An 18,132-nucleotide genomic window follows, 5' to 3' on the forward strand; every position below is an offset into this window, starting at 1 on the left:
CTCTCCCATTCTTTTCTCTCTCTCATCTCACCTCTCTCTCTGTCCCCCACCCCCTCCCCATTCCCCTTCCCCCTCTTCCTGTTTGCCCCTCCAGGACCATTTTCTCTTTATTGTTTTATGACTCTCTTGTTGTCTTCCTGTCAGTGTTTCTTGCCTTTCTGTCTCCCATGCCCATCACCTGCAGAAAGTGATCTTTCCGAGACAGGACGATGTGCTCGTCTCCTTCCTGCCTCTGGCTCACATGTTTGAGAGAGTGATCCAGGTAAGACGCCCACCTCGCTGACCGGGCCTTGCCTGGGCTCCTTCTCTTTTCTTGCAGAGTCAGTGGGCTCCCACTTGTGCGGATGTGCACATTTCCTATTTGCCTTTAGCACACATGTTTGAGCGAATGGTGCAGGTAAGGCCCTGGCTTCAGGGAGGCACAGTCTGTGTCCAGAGCCCAGAACCCTAGCAGGGTGTCATTTGTCACTGGTGCCAGGAAGGAGAGCTAAATTGTCCTGTCCTCAGAAGGTACTACAGGGGTCAGAGGACCTTGGCCACCCACCTGGCTCTCCTGGGAGCATGGCTCCAAGGGAGAGCCCAGGCCTGCCCTGTCATACCTGTGTACACACCTGGACTAAGAGAGGCCCCAGCTGATCGCATCTGCTCAGGGAGCATCACAGCTTTGCAGAAATGCTTTACCACTCAACCTCTGTACAGTATGGCTCCATTTATGGCCAAAACACATATTACATAACCTCCATTACTCATGAACTCCTAAAAAAGAAGACAGTAAAATTAGGGAATCAAACTGTCATGACCCCTCAGGCTGTAGATGGGACTGGCATTATGATTGGCTCTGAGGCAGGCCTTATGGGGGTGCAGAGGGAGTTGAGGGGGGGTTGTCCACATGATGTTGCAGGGACAAAGAATTCTCTATGTGTGTGTCACTCAAGGAGCCAGCCTGTGTCTTCTAAGCCTCTCCTATCTTGCCTTGGGGGACACCTGGCATATTGGGCATGCTTTCCAGACATAGATTAGAATGCCGGCAATGACTATGAACTAGATTTGTAACTCTGGGCAGGTCCCGTTACCTCTTTGCATTCCTCACCTGTGAGTGCAGATACAAGTACTATCTCCCTAACAGGAAGACTGCTATGTGCGTTAAGGACAGGAGCACATATTAGGCCCCTGGCACATTCCTAGTCCCATCAGCAATCAGCCAGGATTTCCCATTGCCCCCCACCCAACATGAGCAGCATTTCCAGTACTCATGGGCACTGCACATCCTTCCAGAGTTGCTGAGGTATCCCAGGAAAATCCACAGACTTCTGAGGCCTGGAGCAGACCCATTCATAGGATGTAGTACAGTCCAGAGACCTGAGTCCCCAGGGAGGCCCCTGTCCAGGGTCTGGGTGTGAGCAGGAAGGGCCAGCACAGTGACACGGGCTGCTCTGGCATCCCCAAAGGCCCTGATTCCATTCTGTCTCCTGCTTTCCTCCCCATGGGACTTAGTGGGAGGGTGGTGAGGTGGGGTGGGGGGTGTCACCTCAGATGGTGTTCAGTGTCTCATGGTAGCATCCAGAGCTGGGTTAGAGGGTCATAGGCGCCCTCCATGTAGGGCAAAACTGTGGACAGCTCTGGACTGTGGCCAGGAGTGACCGCCCTGAGGGACTCCTCCCTTCCTGTCCTCTCCCTCCAGTCTGTTGTCTACTGCCATGGAGGGCGTGTCGGCTTCTTCCAGGGAGACATTCGTCTCCTCTCAGATGACATGAAAGCTCTGTGCCCCACCATCTTCCCTGTGGTCCCACGACTGCTGAACCGAATGTATGACAAGGTGAGCCTGCAGGGAGTCTGGCCAGGCTGCGGGGCCTGGCACCTGCGTGTATGGATGGGGGTCTGGAGCCCCAGGCAAGCTTTCCCTGCCCCGCCCCCGCCCCCAGGTTCCCCCCATCCTGTTTTCTTCCTATTCTCCAAAGCCTTCAATGCGGAGATCTTTTTTTTTTTTTTTTGGTCAGGAATTTCTAGCCACACAGCATGCCCAGATCTCAGTAGTGTTAACCTTTAGCTGGGTGTCACACTTTCACTGACCTCCTGCAAGGGCAAAATGGAGCATGGGGTCTCTGTTGTCCAGTCTGGGCCTTCTTCCTGGGGGTATGTCTAGAGGTGGGACATGCAGGCCCGGCAGCTGTTTCTAACTCCTGTTCCTCAGATCTTCAGCCAGGCAGACACACCATTAAAGCGCTGGCTCCTGGAGTTTGCAGCAAAGCGTAAACAGGCGGAGGTCCGGAGTGGAATCATCAGGAATGACAGTATCTGGGACGAACTCTTCTTTAATAAGATTCAGGTAAGAAAATGAGCAAGTGATTATAGAGTGACACACACGCGTCCAACAGATGACCTTACAGAAGAATTAGAGAAGTTCATCCCAGTGACCTGTAATCTTACTATAAAGTAATAATCATTTGGTCATGAAATCAAAGCTTAAGCTACCGTTGAAATCTTAAAGGACTCATTTTTGTTATTTGGAGATGTGTTATATTCGCCAAAGGCACCCAGCCAGAGGGATCCCCGGAAGGTAGGTCCCTTGGCCTCCACGGGCACCTGGGCAACTTTGTCCTTAGGTGGTCAGGTCCCCCAAGGACTCCTGGGACCTGAAGGTTCTCCTGTCCTCCCTGTAGCCCTGCTAAGTGGCTTTCCAGCAGCACTAGGTTCTAGAGAGTTGGCCCGGAATCTTCCTTTCCCTTCCTGTTTCTTATCCTGTCAACCTCTCCCCAAACCAGGCTGATCATGAATTACTCATTTCTGGATCCCCACTCAAGTTTCCAAGCTCTGTATTACCCAAGGAATTTGTAGTTAATTAGTATCATTGCTCGTTTTTTTCCTTACTACTCTATTTTTGGCTATGAAAATTAATATTTAAACTCTCTTGGCTCAACTTACAGAAACAACACATTTAAAAAATTCTTTGTCCTCTGCAGTGCATAGTAAATAGAGCAGAGCATGGTATTGATTTATTTATAAATGAGAAAAGTCTAGGCCATTAAGGTGGAAGTGGGAAGGAATTGTCCTAAGTAATTGCTGTTGGATGCTTGCAAATGATGGGAGAGTGAGGGAGCAGCTGTGTATTTTAAGGAAAGAACCAAAATTGTACAATGCCACATAGACTAAGGGCACTTATCTCAAAAGACATAAAAGAGTTGGCTATATTGTGGGTTGAATTGCAAAGCTGATTGTCTTGTTCATTTTGAAGGTGAAGGGACTTCCTCACCCCATGTGTTGTGCAGTCCTCAGGCCTCCTCTATACTAGGGTCCAAGTAGGGTCCAGTTGTTGAATGTTGACCTTGGGTGAGGCCCAGATGGGCCAGATGTCACCTCCAGCCGCACAGACTTTGGCAGGTTCTTGTCTTTCCCCACAGGCCAGTCTTGGTGGATGTGTACGCATGATAGTCACTGGAGCAGCCCCTGCATCACCGACTGTCCTGGGATTTCTCCGTGCAGCTCTGGGGTGCCAGGTATTGCCTTTCTGTGGCCTTCCTGGGGGCAATGAGATGTGTGTTAAGGCGGGGCTGGAAACCCAGTATACCCTTTACAGCACAGAGAAGGATCCTGGAGGTAAGATTTTTGTGGGATTAAAAACTCTCTCCTCTGAGGATGAAAACATCCCAGAGCCAGTGAAAGCCAAGATGATCTTGTGACCATCTGGAAAGCCCAGGTGTATCCACTCTGGGAAAAGGGGTTTGCTAAACTGTATGTGGATCACCAAGGTGCTGGAGAACCTGTAGCACACCTGTAACAGCACCTTAGCATCCTCCAGCCTGAAAAATATCCCCCAACCAAGAAAAGGAGCATAAGGGCAGGGATGATGGAAGTCCATTTGTGTTTTGTCATTTGATTCAATAGGCTTTTTTCATCTCTAAAAAATCCATTCCTTTATTTATACATTCAATTAATATTTATTAAATTCCTACATATGCAGGGTATAGTAACATGTTGTGACTGATGAGTGTTAAGTAAAGTAGGAACATTTGTTTCATCAGTGTGCATGCTTAAAGTTTCATGCTTTCGAAGCCGCTGGCCTCCTCCTCTATGCCACGTGGCCTGGCCCTCTTAAGGACATACTCTACCACATGGTGTGGTCCTACACGCACATGGGCCTCTGGAGGGGAATATCTTAACAGAGACAAAATAAAGCAGAGTAGATTTTAAAGTGTTTGTCTTTAATATATCTTAAACAAATGAAAAATACATAGAGCCAGTGGTTGAAAATAGGTCAGAAATCTTTACCCCCAAACCACATAACCTTATCTAGTACTAAGCTCAGCGTCTGTGGTAAAAATAGCCCTTCTTCCAGGCAAAGTAGCCACACCTGTTGTCTGTGTTCAGCTTCACCTGGGGTTACCTACCTCCAGAGCACCTCCCCTCCCCATGAAGCAGCCAGGTGCTCAGTAGGAGCTTGGCTGCCTGAAGACGGCGGCCAGCCAGCTGTGGGAGTGCATGTGCCCACAGTGTGGTTTCCGTGTTTTGCTTGAAGGTTTATGAAGGTTACGGCCAAACCGAGTGCACAGCAGGATGTACCTTTACCACACCTGGGGACTGGACCTCAGGTAGGATGGATGGGAGATGTGGGAATGGTTCACGAGGCACTGCGGAGATAAAATGGCTCCCACACTTTCTCATGGAAAGTAAATTTACATGGGCACTTTGGAAAAAAGCAACGGAAATAGAAGAAAAACACTGATGGTGTTTATGTCTGGAATGTAGCATTAGGGATCTATTGTTCCTTTGGCTACATATTTTTATATTATTTTCTTTGCAATTTGCCCATTTCTTTTGTAGATAAATAGAAGTCATGTTTAAAAAAAGAAGAAGAAGAAGTAATAGATCACAAAACACAGCTCTAGGTGGAAAAATGATTATAATATCAGTATGTTAGATTTCATAGATTCTGAATACCACATAGCCTTGTTTATAGTTGATTTAGAATGAAGGACGCAGGCTATGAATTGGATATAACTAAGGAAGAAGAGGCAACTTAATGGCCAGAGCATCCTTTCTTAAAGGGCCATTTCCAAGGCCTTTAGGGAACTATGGTCTTCTGGGATGTTAATATCTTGAAGGCAGTGGCAACCTCAGGAAGGAACAGCTCCTATCCATACCCTCATTCAGAGAGGACTCACCTTTCAAAGCAAGAGGAAGCAGTAGGTAGCCCCTGTATTGTCCATAATAAATTCAGACCAGACACTGGAAGAATTTGGAAAACATTCAGCAAAAGAATACTTCAGGGTACCAGCTTCCTCTGTGAGCCTGGGGCCACTCTTCATGCTTAAGTTTGTTCAACTGCAAATTAGAAAACTTGGGGTGACATGCCTGTACAGGAAGTATGCTCAGTAATGCAATACTAGTTTCAGGGCACCTTGAGGTAGTCAGCAGAAACATGATAGGTAGGCTCTAAATCCAGATTGTATTTGGCCAAGTCAAATACAGAAGCATTTTAAATTTTGTCTGAGTTTTGTCTCTTAAACTCTAGCTGAATAAAGCCTTTTTGTATATAAATTCTTTGATCTTTATACCACTGGTAAATCCATTACAAGTACTTTTCTGAGGTCCTGGTTCACTTAACTTTTTTCTTATTGCTGCCATCATATTTACTGATCACTCTCATGTATCCTATTCCATTTGCACACACTTCCCTCTGTGTCCTCCTCTACATTTTCCTATGTGAAACACTTGAAGTTTTGCCTTTTTTATTCATCCTTACCATAAAACTTGAAAAGGCTATTGAGTATGAGAGGATAGCTATCTTTGTAAAAGATTTTGCAGCCTCTCATTTAAGAGACAACAGTGTTACCGCCTCATATTTCTTCTATGAGGCTCACTTTCCTTTCAGGACCTTGGCCAGCACCTGGTTAAAAACTCCACCCACCTTGCCAGTGAATTCTGTAATAGCCGCCCGCCCCTCCCCCCCCCCCACACACACACACAAATTACTAGAAAATGACTTTGGTGTAATTTCATGGTTGGACTATATAACACCAAGAAAATTTGAAGTCTTATTTTTCAGGGGTGAGTTACCTCATCCTGTTTTCCATTCCTTTGTTACTCAAAGTGTAGTATGTGGACCAGGAGCATCGTCACCTGGGGGCCTGAAAGAAATACGTACTATCAGGCCTCATCTCAGACAGACTGAACCAGAGCCTGCATTTTAACAAGATTTCTAGATGATTAACATGCACATGAATCAACAGTCTGGTGACTGGAGGAAAAGCGTTGATGACAATATGTTATGACCCCCAAACCAAGATGTGTGATCTGACAATGGAGACAATGTTTTAATATGAGCCCTGTTATTGTAAAACACCCTGACAGGTGTGTGTGTGAGCCCCACCACAGACCCTGTGCAGTTTGGTGCTAGGCCAGGTGTATCTGTCCATCTCTTTAGGAATCAAATGGAGCTGGCTGAGTGGCTCAGTTGGGTAAGAGCTCGCTCAAGAGTGCGAGCTCTGAGCAACAGGGTCACCAGTTTGATTCATGGCCCGAGCTGAGCTGCCACTGAGCTTCCAACAGGTGGCAGGATGGCTCAAAAAAAAAGTGTAGACTTTCTTTAAGAATCAAATGGAAATAAAACAAAGGCCCCATAGAGGTCGGCCTCTCCTTTCTCTAGAATTTTCTTTTATCATGTTTGCCTGTGACAAATGCCCATGTAAAGGCATATTGCTTTCCATCTATGGTTCCCTACTTTGACCTCGTGGGGGGTTTGCATGGCATGGAGCATCTTTAGTGCTGAAATTGATCTGAACGCTGACCACTGCCATATTGCTCTGGTGTTCTAGGGCACGTAGGGGCGCCTCTGCCCTGCAATCACATCAAGCTCATTGATGTTGAGGAACTGAACTACTGGACCTGCAAAGGAGAGGGAGAGGTAAACTTCAGCTTTTAGCCATTCATGTCTGTGGAGGCTACATGTAGTGAGTAAAAGAAAAACAAAAAGGAAATGGAATTATTTTCCTTGTACCCTATGTGTAAAGTCACTTTAAATTGCTGATGAATTTGGCTCAGCTGAAATCAGCATTTTCTCTCCTGTTTATGAAGCAAGGCTGGGACTGGGCTGGTCTAAATCAAGATTGGGAATTTCCAAGCTTTTTAAAAAATCCATTTCTTCCTTAAAGGGCTTGGCCTGCTGCTGTGGAACTGTCCCAGCAGAAACATGACCGTTTGCAAATAGGCCGGATGGGGTAGATAGAGCTGGCCTGTACTTGTGCATTCCGAGGGGTGACCGACTGCCTGGTCATGAAGCAGGGGCTTAAGCATCTCTGGTAGAATCAGTCAGCCATTGATATCTGATGAGATCCCATCTAGTGTCAAAGAAACATATGCTGAAGGCCAGGGTGTCCCTGAGGAAGAAAAGAAGGTGGAGGGAGGCCTGGGGTGGCCAGGGTAGACAGGACAGATGGAAAGGATGCTGATGAGAGGGGACAGGGGTGGCTGTCCCCATCCTCTGTTTTCATCAGTGGATTTCCTGTGGGAGAGTGTACATTATTCTACACCTGCCTTAGGATAGCCTCACGTCAGGAATCCTCATGCTGAGCTGAGGATTCCTCATTGTGAGCTGAGAGAAACCGGTCATTTGTCCCTACAGATATGTGTGAGAGGACCAAATGTATTCAAAGGTTACTTGAAAGATCCAGACAAAACAAAGGAGGCCCTGGACAGCGACGGATGGCTTCACACTGGAGACATCGGAAAGTGGCTGCCGGTGCGTGTGTTTGGAACCTTGGAGCGCCAAACATTTGAGTGGTGGGCGGGTATCAATCTGATGTGCCCTGAGGCAGGGGTCTCCTCCCTGTCCTCCCTGACAACTAGTGATTCAGGAACGCCTTGGGGGGGGGTGGATTGGGAGGGTCTTCCTTACCCTGCCCCCAAAGCCACCTCTTCCACCCTCCTGAGGCATGTGACAGTGGCTTTGTGAGACGGTAGAGCTGGAATGTGAGGCCCACTCCCTTCACTTAATGGTTTCCAGAAAGAGACCTGAGAGTGCTGTGGAACCTGGTGGGGGGAGTATAGGAGAAAGGAGCCCACGGATGCTGGCCCCTAGCTGAAAGGTGGCACTGAGCAGTAGGAAAAGCTTGGGGCTGAGTTCCTCTGGCTCTGCTAGCAGCCGCTCTCGAGACGTGAGCAAAGCCTCATTCCTCTCTGGGACTCCCCATTGGCTCACTTGTAGAATAAGAGTGTGAGGCCACATGACACTCTTTGGCTGTGGCCCCCAACTGTTAGCCCAAACCAGTTATTGTACTTCACTCTGACATTTATAAAATGGGATATTACTGGTGCTTACTTCTATAGTTATAGTTGTCAGGAATAAATGAGATTATACCTGTAAAGCACTTAGCACAATGCCTGGCACATAGGAGATGCTTAGACGAAAGCTGTGAGCAGAAAAAGGCTCTGTCACTGAAACTGAGAGCCCTTGCCTGATGCGCCGCCGCCCCCGCTCCCCCATCCAGAACCTCTCCTGTGTCTCCAGGAAATCGCTAAGGTTTGGGGTAGGTGTTCTGGGGTGCTGAGTTTTTCAGCCATGTGACTGGTGTTGAGCCCTCCGGGGCTCCTCTGGGCTGGCCGGCTGATTTGCCCCTGCTTCGATCCGGGTGCTTCCCTTTGAGAAACCCTGACTCCTGCAGCAGACAAGGATGTGTCCTTGGTGTGTGTCCAGGGCCAGGGACTGTGCTCAGGGTAGAGACAGGTCCCAGCCCAACACGGTTGATATGAGCTCAGGGCCATGCTCTCCTGGGGAGAGGCGGAGGACAGGCGCCGGCTGCATCTGAGTCTCAGGATATGAGTCATGCTCTGAGGGAGAGGAGAGAGTGGGAAAGACAGTCAGGGCAGGGGTAACAGCACTGCTGGGTGGAGAGATATCAGAGGTATGAAGCAAGCAGTTCTGAGGGCCCACAGGTGTGTGTGTGGTGGGGGCGGGGGAGAGCTGGAGAAGTCAGCGGGGCCCTGCACACTGGGTGGGGGGCAGACTGTCCCATCAGCTAAGGAAGCTTAGGCTTCAGGTCCCCTCTTTGCATAGGCCTCTTCCAAGGCTCTGCACTTCGTTTTATGTTATTTTTCTGAAAGAGGGCCCTGAAAATTGGAAAGCTTGAAGCCCCACAAAACCTTGGCTCTGTCACTGATGCCCTGTAACTTGGATGAAACCACCCACCTTGCAGGGGGTTGTGAGAAGCAAGTAAATTACTTCATGTAAAGCACCTAGTGTTGTGCCTGAGCTCAAAGCCCAAGACAGCAGGCAGGCAGTCTGTGGGAGCCGAGTTTTAAAAATTATTATTATTTTGGAATAGTATTAGCTAGATCAAGGAAAAGGTCCAAGCTTCTGATCCAGAAAGACCTGACTGAGATCCTGGTTTCCCTGCCTCCTAGCTGTGTGACTTAGGAGGAGTTAAGTAACCTTTCTGATCCTCCCTTTTCTCATCTGTGAAATGGAGGTGATGACACCCAGCTCATGGGGTGCCACGAAGACCAAAGGAGCCAGTGTAGGGAAAATGTATAATGTCCAGCCTGGGTTTTGAGCAAAACAGGGCCCGCTTGTCCTTCTCTTCTGGAGAGACTGCTCTGGTTCTGGTGCATGGAACAGATGGAACAGGGACAGAGTGTATGCAGAAGCCCAGTCAGGAAGAGGTTTGCTTGGGGAAGAGAGGGAGATGTGAGAGGGATTTATGAGTGAGGATGGATGACCTGACGGCTAGAAGTCCCAGGAGGCAAATGGCAAGGCCACCCCAGGTTCGGACAGGCATGTGGAAGGTGGTGATGAGCTTCCTTGGGGGCATGTTGCATACTGCAAACGGACTGGTTTTGGAAGTTTTCAGAGGATAGTTAGATTCTTGGTCTCGAACTCAGTGAAGGGATCTGGCTGAAAGCTTAAACAGACGTGGGAGTGGCCAATGAAAAGATAAATAGCAGTTACCTTGAGCTAACTCAATACCTTGAGCATTGTTGTTGGAGGCGAGGAACATGCGACATTCAAGCGTTGAGCCAAAGAGAGAGACCCAGCGAATCACCTGGGAAACTCAAAAAAGGTTGAGGGGAGGCAGGGAGGTGAGTCGGGGTCCTGGAGGCCAGGGGCACAGGCACTCACTGCCGAAGGGGTGGCTTGCCTGCTGCAGAGGTCCTGGAGGGGTGAGGACTCCTAATACCATCTGGCTCACCAGGTAGGAGTTACTGGGGGCCTCTGCCAGAGCTGTGCTATTTGCTGGGGGATGGAGGGCCCGCTCTTGGGGAGTGGAGGGCCGTAGCTGGAGCAAGAGAACTAAACATGGCTTAAGGGAGTGAATCCAAAGATGCTGATGAGAAAAGGGACAGCTGGAGCAAGGGCCTGGGCGAGAGGGCAGCCCTGGTGGGAACATAGCTGGCCTTCTGAGGCGGAGAACACCTGTTGCGGGGCGTGAGCGTGGCGGGGATGGGAGGGGGGACTAAGCGGGTAAATGCCGACGGGGAAAGGACGGTGGGCATGCGCGCCCAGCAGAGCTTGGGAACCATCAACCTGTGGTGCACAGTGGCTCTCTCCAGCTGCATGGTGGCTCAAGGAGCAGCAATGTCAGATGGAAGAACAGATCCTAGTGGGGTCTGCAGGGTGGGACAGGACAGGAGTAAGGGGTTCAGGCTCAGGAATGCCATCTTTTTACGAAGCTGTGTGTCCAACTCCGTAGGCGGGAACTCTTAAAATTATTGATCGGAAGAAGCACATATTTAAACTTGCTCAGGGAGAATATGTTGCACCCGAGAAGATTGAGAACATCTACATCCGGAGTGAGCCTGTGGCACAAACCTATGTCCATGGGGACAGCTTGAAGGTGAGTCCCCTATGCTTCAGCCCTCCCGCACGCACTGGGCCTGCTGAAAAATCTAGAGTTACCTCGGAATAATTTCCTAAGTATTTGGTATTTGAGTAAAGTGGTAAACATTAATTTCTAATCAGACACTGGTATTCTCCTGCGTATTAGCTCATGAAAAAAAAATTCCGTGTTAAAGAAGAAGTCTTAATTGCTTACAGTTTGATAAATTGCAGTTAGGTAAATAAGTTGCTTGAAGTAGTAGTACTGGACACTCCCACTGCTTTTAACTTATGTTCTATTACTTCCAAGAGGAGTTTTGAGGTAAGGTGCTAAAGCAAGATTCAGGGTTTCTACTGTTTTGATTTTGAAATATGGAAATGAACTTTACAGGTAAATGGGTATAGTGTTGCAAATAATGGGACTGATGATAATATAGCTTAATATATTAAACTAATATGTTACTATAGTTTAGGTTAAATTATTTGGAGAGGATTTATTTTTATTCTGCTTTCAATGTCATTTTGATTTGAAGTCAGAAAGATCACTGTGAATATATTCTGTGCTTTCATTGGATTTATATGTAATTAAATACTATTAAATTATTTTTTAATAATTTAATGAACTATATTAAGGAAATGGAGGACCGTATTAATGAGACAATTTTAAAATGGTCTGGAAATCCTGACAAATATATGTTTTGGTTCATAGAGTTGTTTGATTAGCATCCTGAAGATGTATGTACTCATTTAAGATTAGCATGAGAATTAAAGGTACATATAGTTCTAACTTTACTGATTCTTAATCTCTAAGCTTATTCTTTATTCATTTTTTTACAAAGTTAAAGAAATAGATCAGAAAATAAACAGTAAAGAATGTGTGATATATTGGTGGAAATATTTCATAACATAGTAATATATTTATTTTTAGAAAAGGGTGGAGTCTGAGAATACCAAGAGATTATTTTTGATGCTGGACCAAAAATAACCACTTTAAAAGCTTTTGTCGCTAATATAATATCGTATGCCAACTACACTCTAATAAAATATATTTTTTAAAAATAATAAAGAGCTCTCATGATTGAATAAAAACTTTTGTCAATTAAAAGGGCCAGCCGAGTGGCTCAGTTGGTTAAGAGCTCGCTCAAGAGTTTGAGCTCTGAGCAACAGCCGTTCGAGTTCCGGCCCGAGCTGAGCAGCCGCTGAGCTGCCAACAGGTAGCAGGATGGCTCAGCTAAAAAAAAAAAAACAAAAAAAAAACTTTTGTCAATTTTGGTAACTGTTTTATCTTCATGATGGGTATATCATGTACTAGTATCTTTAATTTTTTATCTATATCTAAATTTTCATAATTTTAGAAAAAAATTGAAATAAATATGGCAGATAAGAAAAAAACCTAAAAAAACAGGAGCTTCCATCATGACTGTGTTTTTCTCTGGTGGGTCGCAGGCCTTTCTGGTGGGCATTGTGGTGCCCGACCCTGAAGTCATGCCGGCCTGGGCCCAGAAGAGAGGCATTGAAGGGACATACGCGGAGCTCTGCGCCAATAAGGTCTGTGCCTCAGGGCTGTTTCCTAAAAGGTAGCTGGAACTTTTATAACAAGGGAACAGAAAAACAGCAGACCAGTGAAATTTGAACACGTAGGGAAATTTCTAACTTTATACATGGTGGGAATCCTAAATCAGAAGTTCATCTGTTTTTGTTGTTGAAGGAGCTCATATTTCTTCTTAGGAAGTTTGATAAACTGTTGAATTTTAGAGCCAGGAGACGTCGCAGAAAGCTTGCCCAGCCCTCTTGTTTGGCAGCTTGCAGGAGAGTCCAGAGAAGGCAGTGGCTTGCCCAAGGCCACAGCTGGTTACCAGCAGTATCAGATAGGAGCATAGGCCTTCTGACTCACTAGGCATGCTCTATACAAATGTGAGGTGGATTTTGTATCTACTGGGCTTAGAGAGACAGTCATGGAATCAAAAAAGCAACCGTTCTTTCTGCTTCGAGCTTTAGCCACTCACACCTTCCGGAAACCGTCTCGTGACACTTGTAGGGTCCTGTGGGAGAGGGTCTCTGTGCTCTGCTCAGCATCGGCTCCTCCGGTCCCATGGTCTGTTTCTCAGCAGCAGCCATGGACCCTTGCACTCCCGCTGGGCACTGGGCTTTTCTGGGGGTGACAGGGCCCCTGGGATTCACGAGGCAGGCCAGAAGGCCACTTAAAACAATAAGGCAGTCCCTTAGCCTGTTCGTGGTCACTCCTTTGGCTGTGCCTGGCACTTGCTTGCCAGATGAGAGGTGGTGGTTGGCATGCTGCCAGGGAGTGTCAGCCCCATTTGGGAGGGTGGGGAAAGCATGTTGGTGTGAAATTTGTTTTTGGTCTTGTAATTTTACCTCTGTGGTTCAATTCAGGAACTGAAGAAAGCCATTTTGGAAGATATGGTGAGGTTAGGAAAAGAAAGTGGACTCCATTCTTTTGAACAGGTAACTATTACTTTCCCCATACTCGTTATAGCCCTTCATGTAGTGATGAAAATTAAATGAACCCACAGTGACCGTGACCTAGATTCCCCACCCTCCATGCTGTGGCCTGCAGGCAGGCTGTGTACCAGCGGACCCCTCATGGCCTGTTCTAACCTGACTTTGTCACAGCCTGTGTCCTGAACTAAAATAGGTCATGTGTCGAATGAGACAGTCATAATCACGAATGTTCGTAAGCTGAAATGTTACTCTAGCCGTCACTAGTAGATCATGTGTACACGGTCTGTCTCCAAGCTGCCTGGAATACTCCAGACCACAGTCCTGTCTTACATTTACTTTTATGGGAACCGTCTTCTTGGCTGCAGCAGGCAAACTTACTTGCTAGGACATGGAAAAACTGTGCTCCTTGGGCCAGGGATCTGTCAGCCCGCCTGCCTTCTCCAAAGGGGAAGAAGCAAAGAATGTGTTAGGAAAAGACACAGCGGTCCTCTAAGACTTTCTGTCTTCGCAAGGCTGGGGTTCTTACTGTAACTGAGGTCATCAACATACTTGATTCTGCTTATGTATACTATTTATAAATCCTTTTGAATCAAAAACTCAAAAAGAAAAATTTTTCAAGCAGAAAAATATTTAAAAACATGATTTTTAAAATTACCTAGTATGTAATAATATAATCGTTTTTCTTAAAATTTTGTTTCTCCAATATGGTCCTCAAATATAGTGTTATGAGAATAATACTGCAAGGTTTATGAGAATTTTAAATTTTGTATATTTTGATGATAGCCTAAGAACATGTTTAAGCCAGTTTAAAATGTAAAATTCTTACAGCAATTATTTGCAATTAAAAAGCATTTCTATAGATTAAGACTAATTTTTTTTAAGTTTCAAACTAAGGAAATCTAAACATAGTTTCAGGGGCTGAGAGAATTGTTTTTCTTTTGAAATAGATCTTTACATTAACCTAGTTTGAGAAACATTGCTTTACTCTCACCTGACAGCATGCTTTAGGGCACATAAGACATGGATGAATAAATCTTCATTTTAAAAAGTTATAAGATTTGAGGCATTCAGGCAAGTTACGTTTCTCTTTCTGAATGAAAGGTCAATTCTGATTGCTAAGCCTGTTAGTTCCCGTGATTCCAAAGGCCTGCACGCCCCCTGCTGGGTTTGGCATGTGTGACTCGCCCCAGGGCATGTGGAGAATCACGTCTAGATTCCTCTTCCTGGAAAAAGACTACCATCTCCTAGGATTAGGCTTAAAAGGGACCTGTGGCTAAGTTTCCAGTGTTAACCGTTGCTCACGTTAGAGCTTTCACTGACAGGAGACTTCTTCTTGACTTTCCATACGCCTTAAGCAGTTACTGCGCTCTAATACTCTGCCCTCTGACATGGTAATGTCCAATACAGAGAAATCACATGGTAGCCTGAAGACCTGAGTTTTGTTACCAAGGCTGTTACCTCTTTGTTGGTCTGTGGCATCCTCTCCACCACAGCCAGTGTGCTGCGCCCTCAGCTGACCCACTAAAGGAGTGCAAAAGCCTGGCTTCGTGCCTGAGGAGGGTCCAGGTGTGTTGCAAAGCTCATCATAAATTGAGTTAATCCATAATCCATTGTCAGTTTGTCTTTTTCCCCTTTTCTCAAAAATGAATGATCAATTAAGACTTAATACTAATTTTTAAGAAACCATACACATACACATACACACACACACACACACACACACACACACACACACACATAGATATCCATGCCCAAGGCTTAACTCATCCAACAAAAGCTTTAGAAGTTCAGACTTATTGGGCAGGGTTGATATGAATTAAACTTTGAATTAGATAAAAAAAAAATTAATGTAATTTCTAGAAACAGACAATTGCTAGAATTAAGCCAACCATTATTAATTTATATAGATCTTTGGAAGATATATTTTAATGAGTACAGAGGAGTAATTGTATCAATAATTAAAATACGTAGGTACCTGGCAAGTATTTGAGAATACTTAACTGATCTAACCATTTTCTTGACATTTATATGCCTTATTAGTTTGCATAGGCAATACAAAGTGAAGTTGACACTTGATAAATTTTTCAAATTGTAACTGGGAAGCCCTCACTAAAAATATATTTCCTGTTATTGAAATGAATACTTACCTAACCATTTTGCCTTTAAATTAGAAATGATTATTTTAATTAATTTAAATGCTTTTTTTAAACTTTATCCTTCTGTCCTAAATTATTCGCTGTTTATTATCTACAAGCAATATAATATTGCGTGTTAAACTATTTCATTGAGCAATACCATTGAAAAATATAAAGTACTAATACTGTTTCTTCAAAACTATGAAACGTTCTGTGCTTTAATGAGTTGGCATAAATTGACACTTTTCAGGTATTTTATTCCAATACAATATTTAACTGTTACAGTATTTCTAAATTTTAAAAAAACGTGGAATCACTTTTCAGTGACAAGAGTATAGTTTCAGGAAGGATGCAAGCATTAAGCACCTCCTTCTTTCGTCAACAAGAAATTTGCTTATTACAAATTGGAAAATGTGTTTTATGTTGTGTTAGGTATAAAAGGAGGTTAAAGATGCTCGTTCTTTTTTGTTTCCACATTCAACAATTTGGTTTTAGTAGAAATATATAATTATTTATAAAAAATGAAAATTGGTTTTATCATTGGTTTGCTTCTGGAAAAAAACTATAGGTTTGTGACCTATAGGTCAGTGTTAGTTAAACAACTGGGTTTGACCCATTTTTTTTTTCCACTTACTGACTAGACTTTGAGTTCCTGGAGCAATTTGTATAGGTATTTTTATGGAAGAAACTAAATAGACCCAGGGCTGTAGGTCAGACTGGAGCAGGGACAGGCAGCCTGGCAGCAGTGCCCCTCTGATCTGCTCACTAAGGGCCTGAAAGGTGAGCTGAGTGCCATATTGCTCGGCTGCCCATAAGGCTGGATTTAATTACATGTTCTCTGCCCAGACAGAGACTATTTTGTAGAGTCACAATGAACTGTGGATCCCCCTGTCATCCCTTTGGGCTTGCTGCAGGTAGCTAGCTTGACAGATAGTCAGAAGCTACCTGTTGAGGCAGTCCTTTCTTCCTAAGATCATAATATTTTCATTCTTTCTTTCTTTTTTTTCTTTTTTTAGCTGAGCCATCCTGCCACCTGTTGGCAGCTCAGCTTGGGCTGGGACTCGAACCGCTGTTGCTCAGAGCTCTTGAGCGAGCTCTTAACCAACTGAGCCACCATAATGTTTTTTTTACGTGCTACTTACCAGCTAAATAGCATTATGTAGCTCTCCCTTTGGAATCCATCTTTCCTGAACTGGAATGTTTTTTGTTTCTGCTTGTCACTACCAGATTTTCAAAGGCATCCACCCCCACCCCTGTACTGAATACAGACTCATGTGCCAGCTGCAAAGTGTTCTCTATGTGCTGTTAGAAGCTCAGAGGAGCTGAAACCCAGGCTTCAGGGTGCTGTAGAAATTATATGTTGGCATTTGCATCTCCTTTTAAAACTATATTATTCATTTCATTTATAGAAGAAGGTGGATAGATGGTTTGTACTGGCCAAAAGTCTTTATGTGATACCGTTTCTATCAGAAGAAAACTTTTTTTAAAAAAAAAGCTAAGGACATTAGCACTGCTGGTTTTTCAATTTTTCATTTTATGACAGTAAACATGAGTTACTAAATTAAATCACTGTATCTAGGATTAAGTTTGATTTAGATTGTGTTCATGCTTTCTTCGGGCTAAGTAGTATTTTTTGTCATTGGTTTCCAAACTTGTTTAAGTAGCAGTATTTAGGTGACATTGTTTGTGAAAGTCGAGCATGCACAACACAAAGAGAAGTGCTGTACTGGGGGATTCGGGGCCGGAGCCTCTCTGCCACCTCATCCCACCCCTACCCATCTACACACACCTCCATTCCACCCGCAGTAGTGGCATTTACAGAACCCTAGTTCCCAGCGAACTATAGTCTGAAAATGTCTCTCTTGGGACCTGTTTCCAGTGAATTTTGGGTCCCCTAAGGTGGTTTATGTTTGATGAAAACAAATGAGGAAAAAAGTATATTTCAGAGGGAAATGTGGCAGTCCTATTGCCTACCAACTCCTTGCTTCTTTGACTATCAAAAACACTAAGTTTTTTTTTTGTTTGTTTGTTTTTTAAGCTGAGCCATCCTGCCACCTGTTGGTAGCTCAGCAGCTGCTCAGCTCGGGCCGGAACTCGAACCGCTGTTGCTCAGAGCTCAAACTCTTGAGTGAGCTCTTAACCAACTGAGCCACTCGGCCGGCCCAAGAACACTAAGCTTTTAAACAAAACACTTTTTATAAGAACCTTAACTAATTTTGAAACATTCGATAATACCCCCTTAGAGCCCAAATTTCCAGCTATTTATACTGGCTATCCAAGTTGAAATCCTTTTAATGTGTGAAATACAGTTGAGGCAGCTGCCTGTAATGCTAGCTCTAGTTTTAACCTAAAGTCATCTCTCTCTTCCCCTCCACATGAATCCTTTAAAATGCTGTTCTTTTTATAACAAAAATGAATCCTTCACTTGAACAAATTTCTGAGAGATAAAGATGAATCTGATTTATTAATGCTGTGCTCATTTGAAAATGTTCACATTTTTTAAGTCACAAGCATGGGTTTAAAAATAGCCAGAATTTGTTAGAATTTTTCTTAAAATCTTTAGGAAGTTGGACATATGGCTATTTTAGAGTTAGTTGTATATTGACTGTTTGATCTGAAAAATCAGTGAATGTAATACAGAGCTTTCTGAGCAAAGAATTCTTTGACGTCTCAAAACACCCACCTGCCAGGGCACTAGACTGTTAGCATCAGAGATTTTAAAAACAA

The 18,132-nt window shown here is 44.7% G+C and overlaps 1 protein-coding gene across 8 annotated transcripts in view; it reads left to right on the forward strand.

The window, feature by feature from the left end:
- Positions 1-18,132, forward strand: part of ACSL6 (acyl-CoA synthetase long chain family member 6) — a 52,152-nt gene that overhangs the window by 29,816 nt on the left and 4,204 nt on the right. For 6 of the 8 annotated variants that reach the window (XM_019642228.1, XM_019642233.1, XM_019642231.1 and 3 more), the window contains 10 exons: positions 185-262; positions 1,682-1,816; positions 2,192-2,326; positions 3,399-3,494; positions 4,514-4,586; positions 6,813-6,901; positions 7,619-7,735; positions 10,683-10,826; positions 12,254-12,355; positions 13,202-13,273. In XM_019642228.1, coding sequence (XP_019497773.1) covers positions 185-262; positions 1,682-1,816; positions 2,192-2,326; positions 3,399-3,494; positions 4,514-4,586; positions 6,813-6,901; positions 7,619-7,735; positions 10,683-10,826; positions 12,254-12,355; positions 13,202-13,273 — 1,041 coding nt within the window. Of the gene's footprint in view, positions 1-184; positions 263-319; positions 398-1,681; positions 1,817-2,191; positions 2,327-3,398; positions 3,495-4,513; positions 4,587-6,812; positions 6,902-7,618; positions 7,736-10,682; positions 10,827-12,253; positions 12,356-13,201; positions 13,274-18,132 lie in introns of all 8 variants that reach the window. The other 2 variants (XM_019642235.1, XM_019642229.1) reach the window with 2 other exon arrangements.

Source organism: Hipposideros armiger, unplaced genomic scaffold (assembly GCF_001890085.2).
Source record: "Hipposideros armiger isolate ML-2016 unplaced genomic scaffold, ASM189008v1 scaffold_66, whole genome shotgun sequence".
NCBI lineage: Eukaryota > Metazoa > Chordata > Mammalia > Chiroptera > Hipposideridae > Hipposideros > Hipposideros armiger.